The 17,804-nt window shown below is 33.4% G+C and overlaps 1 protein-coding gene across 1 annotated transcript; it reads right to left on the minus strand.

Annotated features, from left to right (window-relative positions):
* Positions 1–2,476: 2,476 nt before the first annotated feature.
* LOC105344402 (dual specificity mitogen-activated protein kinase kinase 5) lies at positions 2,477–16,632 on the minus strand. Its single transcript, XM_034467081.2, has 20 exons — positions 16,470–16,632; positions 16,041–16,089; positions 15,801–15,868; positions 15,541–15,610; positions 14,978–15,018; positions 14,393–14,454; positions 13,464–13,664; positions 13,309–13,348; positions 12,210–12,278; positions 11,753–11,834; positions 11,062–11,172; positions 10,635–10,708; positions 9,484–9,534; positions 9,073–9,144; positions 8,779–8,808; positions 8,569–8,580; positions 8,186–8,218; positions 7,812–7,873; positions 2,861–2,906; positions 2,477–2,630 (listed from the first exon to the last, which is right to left on the minus strand). The coding sequence occupies exons 1-20, from the start codon at positions 16,566–16,568 to the stop codon at positions 2,538–2,540; spliced, it is 1,365 nt and encodes a 454-aa protein (XP_034322972.2). The 5' UTR covers positions 16,569–16,632; the 3' UTR covers positions 2,477–2,537.
* Between the last annotated feature and the right edge of the window lie 1,172 nt (positions 16,633–17,804).

Genomic DNA, 17,804 nt, shown 5'->3' on the forward strand with positions numbered 1-17,804 from the left:
GCTGGTGTTTTCTAGTGATATGACACTGACAAGTAGATTTAGAACATTTATTTCAGTAACTAAGCTACTATATAGTTTGGATATAGGTTTTCAACCTTCACTGAAATTTCATATTTCTTTTTTTATACTTAAAGTTTGATCTGTTCCATTACAGTGAAAAAAATATGTTTTAATTTTTCATGACAATATATGAGGTCTATCATCATATCATAATTGTTCGAGAAAAATGAACTGTAAACCAGACAAGTGTTTGTGTAGATTCACTTGTCCAAATACAAAATCAGCTGGACACAGAAACTGGACAAGTGTAACTGTTGATCCCTGCATGATAGATAATATACTATCAGCTGATTTGAATATCTACCGGTACATGTGACATCACTTTTTGATTAATTTTGTTTAAAATTATCAACTCGCGTACATTTTCTGTTCTATGTCTCCCTTTTGACAGACTCTGTTGTGATGATAAGAGCCAAATTCATTTATTTCTGCAGCATACACACAACCCTACAATTGTATTTTAATATATTTACAGCAAATTTATAACAAAATGAATCATTTTAAACAAATTCCCACATTACCTTTACCTTTACATTTACTTTAATGCTGTTAACTTTACATGTATATTATACAATCTAAATTAAGTAGTCTGTTCCAAACTGTATTTCCATCACTGTTTACTTAATTAAGATGGCTCAAATCAGCAAAAAAAACAACCCAAAAACAACTTAAGTATGAAATATTACATGATGCGAAAGAAGAATATAAATCAAAGAGGTGAAAAACATTTTTTTTTTTTTGGGGGGGGGGGGAGTATTTGTATTTTCTTTTACTTAAGTATCAATATACAGACAACCTAAATTTATCAATTTAAAAAAAATAATAACCACTGAAATTTCACATTGCGAATAACATGAAGAACCTGGGTGATACTCACAGTGGCCAAGCCCGTTTTAACATTCAAATTTCATGCAACAAAAAATAAAGTACATTGGAATTAATGTTAAAACGGGCTTGGCCCCTGTGGTGATACTGTTAATGATTGGAGAGGGTGGTTTTTTTTTGGGGGGGGGGGATAATTTTGTTTGCCAGGGGAATCTGATGCCTGGTTTTTAAAATTTACTCTGTACATTTAGACTTGAGGTGTATTCATTGAGAAAATCAACAAGCGATGGAAGCTTGAACAGACTATAAGATTGGTTGAAAATTATATGATTTGGATGTGAATATACATACATGTACCTAGACCAATTGGAATAAGGAAAAAAATCGTGTCCGAATGAAAAAATGTTAAAAACTTTTTGAGATATTAACTGTTTTATGAAGATGACTACCTCATTCCGGCACCCAGTTTTTACGACCATAGCCCATTCCGGCAAAGGTTTTGCATATTAAACATTTAATTATCTAAAATATTTTTATATATTTCGATAGCCCTATATCCATAGATGAAAAAACTGAAAACCGAATGACGATAGCTTATACACAACACAAGTTATCGACCTTTTTATACATGTCACTACGTATATTACATCGCCATTCCGGCGAATAGGCCTGCCCTTGTTGTGACGTCTTTTTTGTACTTCAATACAGAAGAGTCAACAAAGGGAAGTAACTTTAAGTTGGATTTTGTGGAAAAGCGGTAACTTCAAATAGTTGTATGTTAAAGCCAGTGAATATACCCAGGCCATTTTTGGTTGTATTTATTAGACCAAGGTCTTATCTTATTAAAAAAATGTTTATTCCCGCTTTCAATTGCCTGCTTAAATTCAATTTGATATTATTTAATGTGCCTGTTTTTCACTATTTTATAATTAAGCTAAATCTATGAAACACAAATCGATGGTATTGTTATCTGTACATTTCACTGAAATCATTTTATGTGTACAAGTACATTGATTACTTGCTTATAAAATTAAACTAATGTCATGATCAAACTTACATGCATTTAGGGAGCATACGAGTTATTTATAAAATGGTACTCTATATGTCATTTTGGCCAGAAGCAAAATGTTTCAATGTCGTTGCTATGGTAACTGAGTATGAACTGTCAAAAATATATCCACAGAGAGTCTTCATATGGAACACTTTTTCAAGTCAGGGAGATAAAATTCAATTCTATGATAGTGTGTGGCCACGTATTTTTGGTATTTACAGAGAATTGATGTTAAAACTTTATTTAAAAGCATTTACCGATCGCCTTCTCAGGGCTAAAAATGCTGAATTAAAATTGTTTTGAGTTACTCATCTAGCTATTAATAAAGTAGAAAAAAATTATAAGGTGTTTTTTTGTGTTTATTTTTATACTGTATTTCATCTAAAAATACTAACGTAAAGAAAAAACTTGATATAATATTCAAAGCTTACAAATAAATATAAAATTGCACACATGACAATCTTTTCGCATGCAATAAGCTAATTGTCTTGGCACACGTTAATCTCTTGTATCTCGACTAGTCCCCTGTAATGCTTAACAAACATCTTTTGATGTGTAAACACTTTTGAAATCCCCCTTTTGTCCGTGATGACGACGTCATCTAATTGTTAGATATCTTCTCCAATTGGCTGTGTACCCAGGCTGCAATCACAGCTATGTTTCCATCATTGTGTCTTTGTATAAAAGGATGAATCTACAATTTACGATAGATAATCATAAACACAAATACACAATACAGGTTCTAGGCATATAAAGACAACAAAAAATGACCACAGAGGCCATTATATTGTTCATAAACATCTAAAATTTAATTAAGTTTGAATCAAGGGGATTCGGGTAAGGCAATGAAGGATTAGGTACATGTATATGCTTATCGCACTGTACTGTGTTCTGTATACATAGCGGAATAAATTGAAGCCTTACCAACAGGTCTTCTAGAGTGAGTCTGTCTTCTGGTTTTTGCTGCATACTGCCAAAACAATAAACAATATGAATCAACCATCCTCATTTATTCTGATCATTTGTGAGTATATGTACCCTGGGTTTAAAAAACAGGATTATTATTGCATATCATTAAGCTGTCAAATTTCCATTGCAAAGTCAAATGTGGAGATTGCTGAAACCTTTTGATATTGTTCATGCTTTCTGACTTGTTCCTATTACCAGCTCTGACATAAAGATGTGATGTCCACATGATAAGGTGATAAGGTACCAGCTCTGGTATAACGATATGATGTCAACATGCTTGAGGCGAATTATATTGTAAAGTAATGCATTACATTACCATTACTTCATGAATTTGGGCATTAAATTACCATTACCATTACTTGATTTGCTTAAAGTAATGCATTACATTACCATTACATGAGTAAAGTAATGCATTACCATTACCATTACTTTTTTTTTAAAGTAAAGCTAATAAAGAGTTTTTGCATATGTTTCAAATATACAACACTCTTTAACATATCTACAGCTTCATGCTCAGTATCAGGTTCAAATTCAATGAATAAACAAGAGTCATTCTTTATTTGCTCAATATATAATCATATTGTGGCAATATGAACAACATATTACATAAGTAAAATGATATTTATAGACATTTGGCATGATACAATATCAGATATGAAATAGAGACACAGGATAACATGCGCAACAAAACACAATTTATGAAATAATGTTGCAGTTTTTAAAAGCTAAATATAGATATATCCCCAGATTACACAAATCTTTATAATTTTGGACACTTAATTTTATTAATTTATAAACAGATGGTTTTTCCCAGTAATATTTCTTAATATATTTTAATCGTATTTCTTTTTACGGAGGACACTTTAAGACAAAAGATTGCTGTTGCACTTATGATCGAAGTTTCAAAGGGTTCATCTTTTAAATGCATCCATCTTCCTGGCTATACTAAATAAATGTTTTGCAGGAGCAGTCAAAGATTGGGCTGGAAAATACTGTTTGACGATCTTTATCTTAGGATATATTAAGTGCAATAATAGATTAAATACATAAATCTTGCATTTTCTATCAGTCCAAACTAATGTACAGTGTAATTAATATACAAGAGAGAGAGAGAGAGAGAGAGACAGAGACAGAGAGAAAGAGAGAGAAAATAAGTAAGATTATTTTCAAATGGGTTATAATATTGGAAGTGATATTGATTTTCATCATGGATGGAAAGTGCATTCATTTTGCTTTTAAAGGTGCATGTCTGTCTCCTATTCTATTGTGACATAGCGAGGGGAAGGGGATTGGGGTGTTTAGCACTTCTTATAACAATACATTGTTTTGATACTTAGATTATCCTGGGGGCATAGTGTGTTGTTGACACATTTTTTATTGAAGTGCAAACTAATTGGAGTAAATTGTTTAAATGATTAAAAACTCTTAATAACAACACTCTTAAAAATGTTATGAAATTGTGCTGTTATCTTTAGTAATATAAACAATTCAAAAATGAATTTTAAAAAACCTTTTTTAATAAAACATGTACAATTAAAACATTTTTTTCTTAATTAGAATTATTTCTTTCTTCTATTCAATTTTGCATTCAATTTAATCAAATTCAATTTCAACTATTCACTTATTCATCACATTTTTTAAAGTGAACATGCATAAATATGCATAGAAATGCAAAGTAATGCCATGTAATGCCAGCATTACACTAGATTTTGGAAAGTAATGCATTACATTAGCATTACTTGTAATGCTAATTTTGAGGCATTACACATTACTAGCATTACTTTGAAAACATGTAATGCATTGCAATGCATTACCATTACATTTAGCATTACCCCAAGCCGGGATGTCATGATAAAGTGATAAGGTACCAGCTCTTATATAATGATATGTTGTCAACATGATGATAAGGTACCAGCTCTGGTATTATGATATGATGTCGACATGATAAGGTGATAAGGTACTAGCTCTGGTAGAATTTAAATGATGTCGACATGATGAGGTGATAAGGTATCAGCCATGATATAAGGATATGATGTCAACATGATAAGGTACCAACTCTGGTATTACAATATAATGTCGACATGATAAGGTGATAACGTACCAGCTCTGGTATAATGATATGATGTTGACATGATGAGGTGATATGTACAATGTATCAGCCCTGATATAACAATATGATGTCGACATGATAAGGTACCAACTCTGGTATAATGATATGATGTCAACATGATAAGGTACCAGCTCTGGTATAATGATATGATGTCGACATGATGAGGTGATAAGGAACCAGCTCTGATATAAAGATATGATGTCAACATGATAAGGTACTAGCCCTGATATAAAGATGTGATGTCAACATGATAAGGTACTAGCCCTGATATAAAGATGTGATGTCAACATGATAAGGTACTAGCCCTGATATAAAGATATGATGTCAACATGATAAGGTACTAGCCCTGATATAAAGATATGATGTCAACATGATAAGGTACTAGCCCTGATATAAAGATGTGATGTCAACATGATAAGGTACTAGCCCTGATATAAAGATATGATGTCAACATGATAAGGTACTAGCCCTGATATAAAGATGTGATGTCAACATGATAAGGTGATAAGGTATTAGCTCCGATATAATGATATGATGTTGACATGATAAGGTGATAAGGTACAATGTATCAGCCCTGATATGGGTCATTATCAAAATATGCAGTCTTTTGCGTCAGTGTCAATTTAAAGGGGGAAATATATTGTTCTGGGGAATATATACAGTACCATTGGATTTTCGAAACTTAAACCTTTATTGTTGAACAAATAAATTGACAATTTTACTGCTTAAAGTATAAAAAAAATATTATTTGTTATGAAATAAAATTTTTAAAAATTGTTTCATTTTTATAAAAAAAATCTCATTTTTTAATGACTTGTAGTGTAATATAAGATATGTTATTCCACTGACATTTCACATTCCCTATTATGTTATACTAAAATCTTACAAATGCTTAAAGGTAACAAATGCTAGCTGAGCTTCAACAAACATATAGACAAAGAGGAAGTGTATATGCATTGTATGCATAGATTTGGAAGAAAATTGGAGAAATTTCAATTTTATTGTCCAAAATGTATGATTGATATGAGCTGGTATAGTATTGACGATGTTGTTTGTGAGATTGGTGAGCCAAAGAAAGTTCAAACTTGGTACAAGGTGGATAAAAGTGTGTGGATGCCTATAGTAAATCAAAGTACTGAAGAACTGACGGGAGTTGATTTTGTCGATGTTTATTTGATAAGTTATTTTGCATGACAAGTACATGTATACGTAGTTTCTAATTTGAATTACGCATATTTTTATAATATGAATTTTTGAACTTTTTCGACTAGAATGTCGAGAAACCTCCACATGAATCATGTTAAATAATATTTAAAGATAAAATTAATTCAATCAAACTATGTTTCACTGGTAAAAATATTTCTCGAAAATTGTATGGATCCAAGCAATATTGAACTCTAGTCTCGTTCAATCAAACGCTCGGCTGACACCGTAAATCTCCGACAAGGGTTTACGGAGACAGCCGAGCGTCGAGTTAAACGAGACTATATTGAACTCTGGCGTAGGAATACATACGACTAAAAACAATATTTAAATTGTTCGTACCATTTAAAATCTGACTATTTTTAAGGTATTTGTAAATAAGTTTCCTTGAAAAACAATGCTTTAGCATACATTACATCGAATTCATCAATTATTTTCAAGAACTAAGTCTTGTCAGGAGCAATGATTTGTGCTGAGGTCCAAACACTGTTTCACTTTCGGTTTGTCCGAGTGACTGCATAGGAGAGTTGATTAAAAATCAACTCCCAAAAATATAACATCAAAGAATGAGTGAATTCATGTAAAAAAAAAACATCTACATGCCATTTTTCTGTCAGTGGTGTAACATTGATTTAAGTGGTGTAACTGTGTCTATCTTCAGATTATGAAAGAATGAGGCACGAAAACTTTTATTTAAGATCAAATTTATCATATTTTAAATGCAATCAAAAATAGAAATTAGTTTATTTTACAAAATTTAACATGCTTATCTCTTACTTATTATCGCTAGGTCAGTGGTGTTACTTTCATGTCAGTGGTAAAACATAATAATCAGTGGTGTAACATGTTTATTTCTCTCCAAATAAAATAACTGACAATAATACATGTATATTTGGAAACACCAGTGCATTTATAGTAATGTCTTTTTTATGTTCCATTAAAAGAATAACCCAGTTGTGTTCTTTTTAATGCTCAAATTAAAGATTTGTTGAGTAACGTCAAGACTTTGTCTCAAATATTATGTTGGTCACTGTAAATGTGTCAAATATTTTCTGTTATCTAATTCTGATAACTTTAAATGGAGTTTGTTGATATAAACTTTATGTCCATCATTTTAAAAGAATTATTTATTTTGTTTAAGAATTTTTTCCTATACTATATGCCTGTTACACCACTGACAAAATTTTCACAGTTCATTAAATTTTAGTCTAATTATCAACCAAATGGTAGATTCCAATGTTTGCAAATTTTTAGATGTTATACATCATTGTTTGTTAAATGTGTTTTTTGCAATCAAAGTAATTATTTCAGCAATAATTTTCTCATGTTTTACATTTTTCAAAAGTCTGTATATTTTGATAATGACCCATATAACAATATGATGTCCACATGATAAGGTGATAAGGTACCAGCTTTGGTATAACGATATGATGCATGTCAACATGATAAGGTGATAAGGTTCCACCCCAAATATTATGATATGATGTCAAGTATTGACATGATAAAGGTACCACTCCCGATACATTGATATGATCTCGATGTCATAAGGCAATGTGTCATGATGACATGGTACTGCCTCTTTATCTGACTTACCAGTGAGCCACCAGATTTACAAAGTCCGGAGAGAAGTGGTCGTCTGACAACTGGGGAGTTTCCTGAAAGTAGAACAAATCCAAGCGTTCACTTTAACAACCTTGGTATCAATTGGATCATGTCTTAGAAAAACCTCGCTCTGCTTTAAGCTCAACATGATTAATTTTCTCTCAAAGCTTTGTAAGTACAGATTCAGGCCTCATTAGCAATTTCATCAACTTTTCTAGTAATATATGTACTAGACAAATCATGCATAGTTAATTCTGTTTTAATATACATATATATTTTGATAACCAAATGCCAATTTTGAATTCAAGAAAACTAATTAATATCATTATACGACAGTTAATTTAATCAGTATTAAAAGCACTTACATCATTAATAATGGAAGACAAGAGACCCATTGGCTGAAAAGTATAATCATGGTAAAAAAAATTTATAAATAAGATTTCCAACACATGTAACTGCTTTATATCATATAAATTGCACCACATGTATGCTGTCAGACTGTAGAAATTTTATTTGTTATGAATTATTGAATAATGTTTTAAACAAACGGTGAAAAAATAGTGGCATCTTCTTTATTATTTCAAACAATGTAAACTTTTGATTATATACAAGTTTTCAAATAAATACACAGTTATGCATTTATCAAGTCTAATTTCATAATACCAACTTACTTTCAGTAACCATGTGTAATTTCATAAACATGAATATATATATACAGTATCAAATATGACACAGATTGAATCCCTACCTTTTCTGGATTCTGAAACAAAAGAAACACAGAATGATTATATCATTTCAAGTATCCAGCAAAGGGTCAATGACTTTGTCTTTTTCAGTACATGTATTAAAGGTCGGTCATAGAATGAATAGTATTCAGCAGTGGGTCATTGCTGGGAGGTGCTCTACATTTCATTTACATTAACTTTGTCAGTTTGGAACAATGTTATTTGGTACGTACATGTTGGTATGGAAATTTCCCACTTGCTAACTGAAATAGTAAAAAATAAAATGTTATCAACACTTTTTGTACATACTAGTTTGTGTCTATATTTAGGTTTAACAATAGGATTTTGAGACTTAAAAATTAAACAGAATTGTGTGGATCAAACGTTTTATTGAAACAATCAGGGAGTGGACTCACTTCAAACTACAGATAAAAGGTGCTACACAAATAAATATCTTTTTGTTATTTCTATAACAGTTTATCAGATTAATCTATATATTATAACAATGAGTTATTGAGTGCACTCACTTCAAATAGAGTGATTCCTAGGCTCCAGATCTCAGCAGGTGTCCCGTAGTCCTCTCCTTTAATTCTCTCCGGCTGAAAACAGAAAGGTGTGTCTAAATGAAGTCAATAGAAACAAAACTCCAGGGATCATAGAATGATTGTTATCTATGAGTGTTTATATCTTATTCAACAGACGAGCTTCGTTTTTTATAAACTTATTGGAACATATCTCTGTTGTTTTTACCGACAGTATTACATGTACATGTATTATGGAATCAATCTATACTAATACTAAACATTGAGTACACATCTAATTTAACTTTCTACACCAGCAATTTATAAGATTTGTTCACAAAATGAGATGAAAATTATCTGAATATGATAAAGAATGCACATTTCTTAATAAGAAGTGTTTTGTCCTTGTCAACTTACGGCCATGTAAGCGTTGGATCCTATGTAAGTTTTGGCAATCGACCTCTCCAACTACAAAAGTAAACAAAAGAGAAGTACAGTTCAAAGGTCACTCACTGAACTAGTTGACATTCAGTACTTCACAGTAAAAGTTAATATTCTTATTAGCAGAAAGATCATAACCAGTGTTATTACCAACATGATTGGTTGCTATCTCTGTAATTAACATCATGTTTACCTTCAGACAGACAAACCTTACCTGTGACTTGACCCCCAACAAACCGTACCTGTGACCTGAACCCCGACAAACCGTACCTGTGACCTGACCCCAGACAAACCTTACCTGTGACCTGACCCCAGACAAACCTTACCTGTGACCTGACTTCAGACAAACCGTACCTGTGACCTGACTCCAGACAAACCGTACCTGTGTACTGACCCCAGACAAACCTTACCTGTGTACTGACTCCAGACAAACCTTACCTGTGACCTGACCCTACCTGTGACCTGACCCCAGACAAACCTTACCTGTGACCTGACCCCAGACAAACCTTACCTGTGACCTGACCCCAGACAAACCTTACCTGTGACCTGACCTCCGACAAACCGTACCTGTGTACTGACCCCAGACAAACCTTACCTGTGTTCTGACTCCAGACAAACCTTACCTGTGACCTGACCCCAGACAAACCTTACCTGTGTACTGACTCCAGACAAACCTTACCTGTGTACTGACTCCAGACAAACCTTACCTGTGACCTGACCCCAGACAAACCTTACCTGTGACCTGACCCCAGACAAACCGTACCTGTGTACTGACCCCAGACAAACTTTACCTGTGTACTGACCCCAGACAAACCTTACCTGTGACTTGACCCCAGACAAACCTTACCTGTGACCTGACCCCAGACAAACCTTACCTGTGACCTGACCCCAGACAAACCTTACCTGTGACCTGACCCCAGACAAACCGTACCTGTGTACTTACCCCAGACAAACCGTAAATGTGTACTGACCCCAGACAAACCTTACCTGTGTACTGACTCCAGACAAACCTTACCTGTGACCTGACCCCAGACAAACCTTACCTGTGACCTGACCCCAGACAAACCTTACCTGTGACCTGACCCCCGACAAACCGTACCTGTGACCTGACCCCCGACAAACCGTACCTGTGTACTGACTCCAAAGTCACAGAGCTTCACCTGGCCCTGTGTGTTGACTAGAATATTGGACGGTTTGATGTCTGAAACATTAAGGATTACATATCAACATTCATGTACATGCATTACATCATGCATTGTTCTAATTTTTATCCAAAATGTCTGTAATAAATGTCATTACTTTTAGAGAGTACTGTAGTGTTGTGCAAAAAGTATCATCATTTCAGATAACTAGCTTGGAAAGTTTTCCAAAAAAACCCAAAAAACAATTTATGCTTTCAACCCAACACATCTATAATTCATCTCTATCTCATTCACATGTAGGATAACATTTTTCATCTCTCATGCAGGAATTGTCAATCTTTCATGACTACGAGTTTAGGGAGTTTTTTAATCTCATATGAAATCCCCCAGTAGGAATTAATCTGTCACCCACCTCTGTGTAGAATCTTCAGACTCCACATATAACACAGACCCTGGATAATGTTGACAGCCATTCTTCCCAAGACCGGCTCAGGAATCGGGGCATATTTATCTAAAGCACCTCCTGCAATAAAGTACATGTATTTCAAAATGTCCAATGTTGCAATGTATTGTCCCGTTGCAAGAGAAATAAGTTACAAAAAGATAGAATTAAGAGTGAAATCATACTGAAATATTATTTTTAATCTAATACATGTAGTATGTTTTAATTTTCTTTGTGAAATTCAAGATGGAATACTGTGGTTTCATTTATTTTTCGTGGGTATCAACTTTCGTGGATTTTCTGAAAACCACAGTTTCAAGGATACGTAATTTCGTGGCCAATGATCCTATCAATACAAAATGTTAGTTGATATTGAACTTCAATGAACATTTAATTTCGTGGATCAACTTAACAACGAAATCCACGAAAATTGGTATTCAACGATTATTGATGAAACCACAGTAAGATAAATGTAGTTTCAATAGAAAAAAGACCTTTCTATTAAACATTTTAATGTAGAATTCTTCGAGGTAAAAATGACTTTTATGAATAATTACAAATAGATTAAGGAGCGAATAAGGGTAGGATATCTTTAATATAAAAAAAAAAGTAAAGCTATAATTTATTTCAAATCAGATAATTGTAAATGAATTCTCCTCACCGTCCATAAACTCTGTACAGATATAGATCCTGTTTTCATTGAAGAAAGCTTTGTAGAACCCGATGATGACCGGAGACTGACACTGAAATAACATAAGATTGATAGAGTACAACGATAGCTTCCATCAGCTACTAATAGGAGAAGTGATTGTGTGACTAAATTTACTATACCTGTTCTGTATTGAAAGAGCATATATTTTTCTCTACTATAGTTACAGTGCATGGTTTACCGTCTTGTAACTTCAGTGATAGATTTACTATTTTGTAGGGTGTAGACCATGATCAACTTAACTGTAGTTATGGTAAGATGATTATGACATGTTCAACAGTGGTAGCTTAGAAGCTGTGTGAGCTACTGACCTTATTTAGGATGTCTAGGCAGTGTCTAGGAGCTGTGTGAGCTACTGACCTGAGTGAGGATGTCTAGGAAGTGTTTAGGAGTTGTGTGAACTACTGACCTTATTCAGAATATCTAGCTCTGATAGAATCTGTTCCTGTGTTTTCTGGTCCACCTCTAACTTCACAATCTACAACAGACAACCCTGATATCAATATCTCTGATCTACAACAGACAACCCTGATATCAATATCTCTAATCTACAACAGACAACCCAGATATCAAGATCGCTGATCTACAACAGACAACCCTGATATCAATATCTCTGATCTACAACAGACAGCCCTGATATCAATATCTCTGATCTACAACAGACAGCCCTGATATCAATATCTCTGATCTACTACAGACAACCCTAATATTAATATATCTGATCTACAACAGTCCACCCTGATATCAATATCTCTGATCTACAACAGACAGCCCTGATATCAATATCTCTGATCTACTACAGACAACCCTAATATTAATATATCTGATCTACAACAGACAACCCTGATATCCATATCTCTGATTTACAACAGACAACCCTAATATCAATATATCTGATCTACAACAGTCCACCCTGATATCAATATCTCTGATCTACAACAGACAACCCTGATATCAATATCTCTGATCTACAATAGACAACCTTAATATCAATATATCTGATCTACAACAGTCCACCCTGATATCAATATCTCTGATCTACAACAGTCCACCCTGATATCAATATCTCTGATCTACAACAGTCCACCCTGATATCAATATCTCTGATCTACAACAGACAACATAGATATCAATAACTCTGATCTACAACAGACAACCCTGATATCAATATCTCTGATCTACAACAGACAACCCTGATATCAATATCTCTGATCTACAACAGACAACCTTGATATCAATATCTCTGATCTACAACAGACAACCCAGATATCCATATTTCTGACCTATAACAGACAAAACTCTGACTTCAGCATCTCAAGCTTCACCATCTATAACATACAATCATCAAAATGCCGTACTGTAATTCAACACCTCTTACTATTTTCATGAACTTTTTACTACAAAATTATTCATTTAAATCATTTTGTTTGAAGTTAAATAAATTCTTCAATCTGCATCATTCTATAAATATGTATAACAGTTTAAAGAATGGCAATGTTCTGACTGACCTTGACAGCCATTATGGTTCCATTAGGTTGATGTAAAGCTCTATAAAAAAAATTCAATTACTGATACAAAAAATGATGTAGTTTCTTTCACAAAATAGTATGTCAAATTTACTTATTGATCAATGTGACCTATTTATTTCATCCACATGACCTACTTATAGACTTGGCCTCCACTTCCTCCGCCAAGCATCTGTAAAATCTTTAGATCCGGCTCAATCTGCGGGTGGAAATCGGCGGGTGTCTGACTCTGGGGAACCAGTATTGTGGGGGCACCTGCTATGTTTGGATCATTGGGAGGTAACTGTGAAGGGGCTGGATTTTCTCTTGTTGTGTCTGTCTTTGGTCTCTGACTTTGTCTGAAAGTTAAACTTTACCACTGTACAGTTCTTAACAAAATAATTCACCTTTATTGATAGTGATAAAAGCGTGATAAATACTAAGACAAACATTTGTTTTGTTTTGTTATTTTCTGATACAAAAAATGCATCAATCTTCAGAACCAAGAGAGGCAAAAACAATCAAACTGACCTATCTAAAGGAAGTCAATATAAGAAGAAAATAACTGGGACATTATATTTGAAGAAAAATGACATGAGCTCTCTTAAATAATGAATCATTCTTTTATCTAGAAGCAGTAATATATAGTAAATAGTGCCTGTTTGGGAGGGTAACAGTTGAAATTGACATCCAAAGAAAACCGTTGTCAACCAACGTGAAGCGAAAGTTGACAATGGATTTCAAGGGGTGACCATTTCAACTGTTATCCTCCCAAATAGGCACTATTCATTTTATCATACTGAATATCATAATTTTAAAGCAAACTTAACTGCTTTTCTATAGGAATGACCTGAATTCTACTGCGAATCGTACGCACTTTATTTACAGATTTCAGTTTTTAACACATAAGTATAATAAACTAAAATGGTAGTCTTTTTATCTATTATAGAATAAAAGACATACATGTAACCCCTCAAAAAGATCCCACATAAAATCAAACATGAGCTACTCTGTACTAGTCTCTGATCTTCTAGGTTCTATTGTTATGACGGGTGGACAATTTTGACAAGAGAAACAGGTCACTTACCTCGGGATGTGTCTGACGGTTTGAACTGGTTTGGATGACCGGGCACTGGGATGAGTATCTATCTGTAAACAGAACATATCTCCCATTATGTCAGTGTTTGGAGGGGGGGGGGTACCTTTCTAATTTGGGACATAAATATTATCATGGTGACAGGAATAGACACATTTCTTTATACACTGGCCACTTGCCCTTTCAACTGTAATGTAATTTTCTCATTAAAAGAGTTAGAACTTTCAGTCATACTGGATCAATATTTATAACTCCAAAAGAGAAAGTATTCTTCACAAAGCACTCACCTAAATTCAAAATAATATAGTCCAAGACTCTCTGTATAAGCTCTCTGCCACACACATTCATAAAATTTCCTTTTTTGACATAAAACTACTAAAGGTAAAATTACCCAAAATACTAGTCTCTATAGAAAATTAAAAAGGCCTTTAACAAGAGAACTGTAAAATATGTTGCCACATGAAAGGGTTTAAACATGTGACTCAGGTCACAACCAGATAAAGTCTTACTACATATATAAGGACATTCATACTTCATACATTAACTTATGCCAAAATTCAAATAAAATTAATGTACCTTTAATCCAAATTTGTTTCTGTTTTGAGGAGTTTTCCCAACTAAAATATAAAACAAAAAGAATTTTACAAGGTATGTCTCTTATCAGTATCAATAACGTACATGTAATATGTCAGTATATTTGTACGAGCTGATGTCATTGTTTCGTTTTATCTACTTGCATTATTAATCAGGATCTACTTAGAACCTTAAATTATTATGATCAAACAAAACAGCAAATTAACATTACTGTGATTTACTCATTTTATACATTTAATTCAGTGATTCAATTGTTTTGCATCGAATTGCAAGAATGTAAAATCATGAAATTCAATACCGAATTTTTATCATAATGTCTGTCTGAAAAATGAAAAAGAGATTTTTGAATCCCCAATTTACACAGATATTAATTCCTCATGTTTAATTATGAATCTATAGTATGTCAATAAGGCATGGTAATAACTAAACTTGCTACATCAATTTAAACCAGTGATTACAAAGAACAGTTAACTGAGAAAATTAAATCCATCTAAAATCATTTAACGAGCCGAAATTGGAATTATCTGGGATGTGTTTGGACTAACCTCTGGGGTAGATAATCAGGGGAGGTAGAAGTCCACACTGTATGTCGTCTTCACTCAGGGTCTCAAAGTACTGAAATATACAGATTTATGTATCACATTATGCTAATTATGTATCCCAGTACTAGCCTGAGATAGACAATTATTGCAAGGATTTAACACTGCATTTTGTACCAGTTTTAAATAATAAATGGCTGGAGGATATAACTGACATCACAAGAGTATATCTAATTAAAATTGAGCTCATATGAAAGTGAACTAACTGCCTGAAACATGGCTGCCATCTCTTCATCACTCCGAACTGTGATTCGCTCATCGTCTTCATCTTCATCTACATGGACATGAAAGCAGCCATTGAGCAATATAAGACAGATAGTTTAGATATATGCAAGTAGAGGTAAGTACGCCTTTGACAGATAAATACCCTAGCAGTGCAGAGTATTTCACACTACTCTAAAGACAGGTACATAAGCTTTATATATGCATCTATGGTATATACTTACACTCAAATGCTGTCACACTTGTTTGGGGGAGAACTTGAGCAATTACTTCCTGAAAAAAAACAACAACAACACACATTCAAATAAAACCCAAAAATTGAAATCTACAAATGTGAAAGCCAAACCATGACTTGAACCTTGACCCTTAGAAACTCAATAATGGAGAATTACCAACTGAACTATTCAAGGCATGCAACTTGATGGAATCAATCAGAACATCACAATACTATACGGCGTTAACTGACACAAGCCATATCTAATGACAAAATCATTTTTGTATATTACACACATAACAACTTCATGAAATACTATCGCGTGTATTTAATGGCGTGTTAGCGTTGATTCAGAAGAATCTTGAAGATGCGCATGAACTTTCATCGAGGAAATTCGAACTATATGAGAAAATCTGTACCAAAAGGGAAATTTACATACTAATGCCTGGTGAAATGAAATCGCATTAGGTTGAACCATCCAATCCATGTCCTGTTCCTGTTCTGTTCGAATTCTTATCGTAAAAGGTGGCTGATTCATGCTTTGGCAGCTTCATTAGATTTTCATGCATATGCAGATCGATCCCGATGTATTTTGATGATGAACCCGATTTGAATTAGGGAATGGTGCATTGCTTAGCATACATGTAGTGATAACTTTCATATCATATAATATGTTTTACGGTGTGACCGTTGGGGCGAGCGCAGAAGGAACCACACATCTGTCATCATTGTTAAATGCAACCCGTGGACTTGCCCTAACCAAAAAACTTTGGCTTTGTCTCGAAAACTTAAATTACCACCGCAAGGAACCCGAAATTATCAAACTTTTATTCCAATGGCCCCTTCCTAGTCTTATACACTTAAACAAACTACCACTGAGCATTAATAAAATGTTAAACAGACTTACATTGTATTAAAATATTTTGATAAACACAACGCCGTTTTTTTTATGTAGATACAATTATGTTTTATCTTTTCTTTACCTTTTAATAATGATCATTAAAATCAGTAAAAATAAATTTTGTCTGTTATTTCTCATTTTGTTCCTTGTTGTAACCCGTGTTTTAATTATTTTCCTCAGTGACATTAATTTTATTTTAAATCTTTTTAATTTTTGTACGCTTTATAAGCGTTGTAGACATGTGCCCTCACCCCTTTCTTAGTGTGTGATATCCAATATTATTTGACCACATATGCAACTATATAACAAATACATGTACCGGTAGATATTTTAACAGTTTATCTATTCATTACAAAATGACGTGGCTGCACGTAGATCTAATAATGATTAGACTTTTCTTTCTTAATAATTTTTTGTCACCTACCTAACGTATGCATATATGATTGGATCAATATGACAATAAATTTAGCATGGAACTTGCATGTGTATTTACTAAGCAAAAAAAAAAATCATCAAAACAAAACTAATCAGCCAAAGAGTCACCGTTAACACTGATACTGAGGACTTCCTACATGATCCAGTACATATGCTTGATCCACCTCTAAATGTATCGCGGGAAATTAAAGGGACATGGTCACGATTTTGGTCAAAAATTATTTTTTCGATTTTAATGTTTATAATGCTTCAGTAAGGCATTTTTAATAGACAACAAAAGATTTGAGAGTCATTCGGTGAGTTATTATCTAGTTACAGAGCTTACAATTCTTTGCTATGTAAACAAAACTTTTGTTTACATTTTGAATGTTGAAATGAAAATTCCAGTTTTAGACCTAAAATGAATGTGTTAATCGTTAGGAACTGTTTATTTATGCT

Source organism: Magallana gigas, chromosome 6, assembly GCF_963853765.1.
Source record: "Magallana gigas chromosome 6, xbMagGiga1.1, whole genome shotgun sequence".
NCBI lineage: Eukaryota > Metazoa > Mollusca > Bivalvia > Ostreida > Ostreidae > Magallana > Magallana gigas.

What these genes read in the sequence shown, in the direction of transcription:
- LOC105344402 (XM_034467081.2), bottom strand. Translation starts at nt 16,568, where the DNA reads ATGAATCAGCCACCTTTTACGATAAGAATTCGAACAGAACAGGAACAG. An exon ending in TGGCAGCCATGTTTCAGGCA is followed by an intron (nt 15,611 to 15,800) that starts GTTAGTTCACTT and finishes TGTATATTTCAG; the next exon opens with TACTTTGAGACCCTGAGTGA. An exon ending in CTGTACAGAGTTTATGGACG is followed by an intron (nt 11,173 to 11,752) that starts GTGAGGAGAATT and finishes ACTTTATTGCAG; the next exon opens with GAGGTGCTTTAGATAAATAT.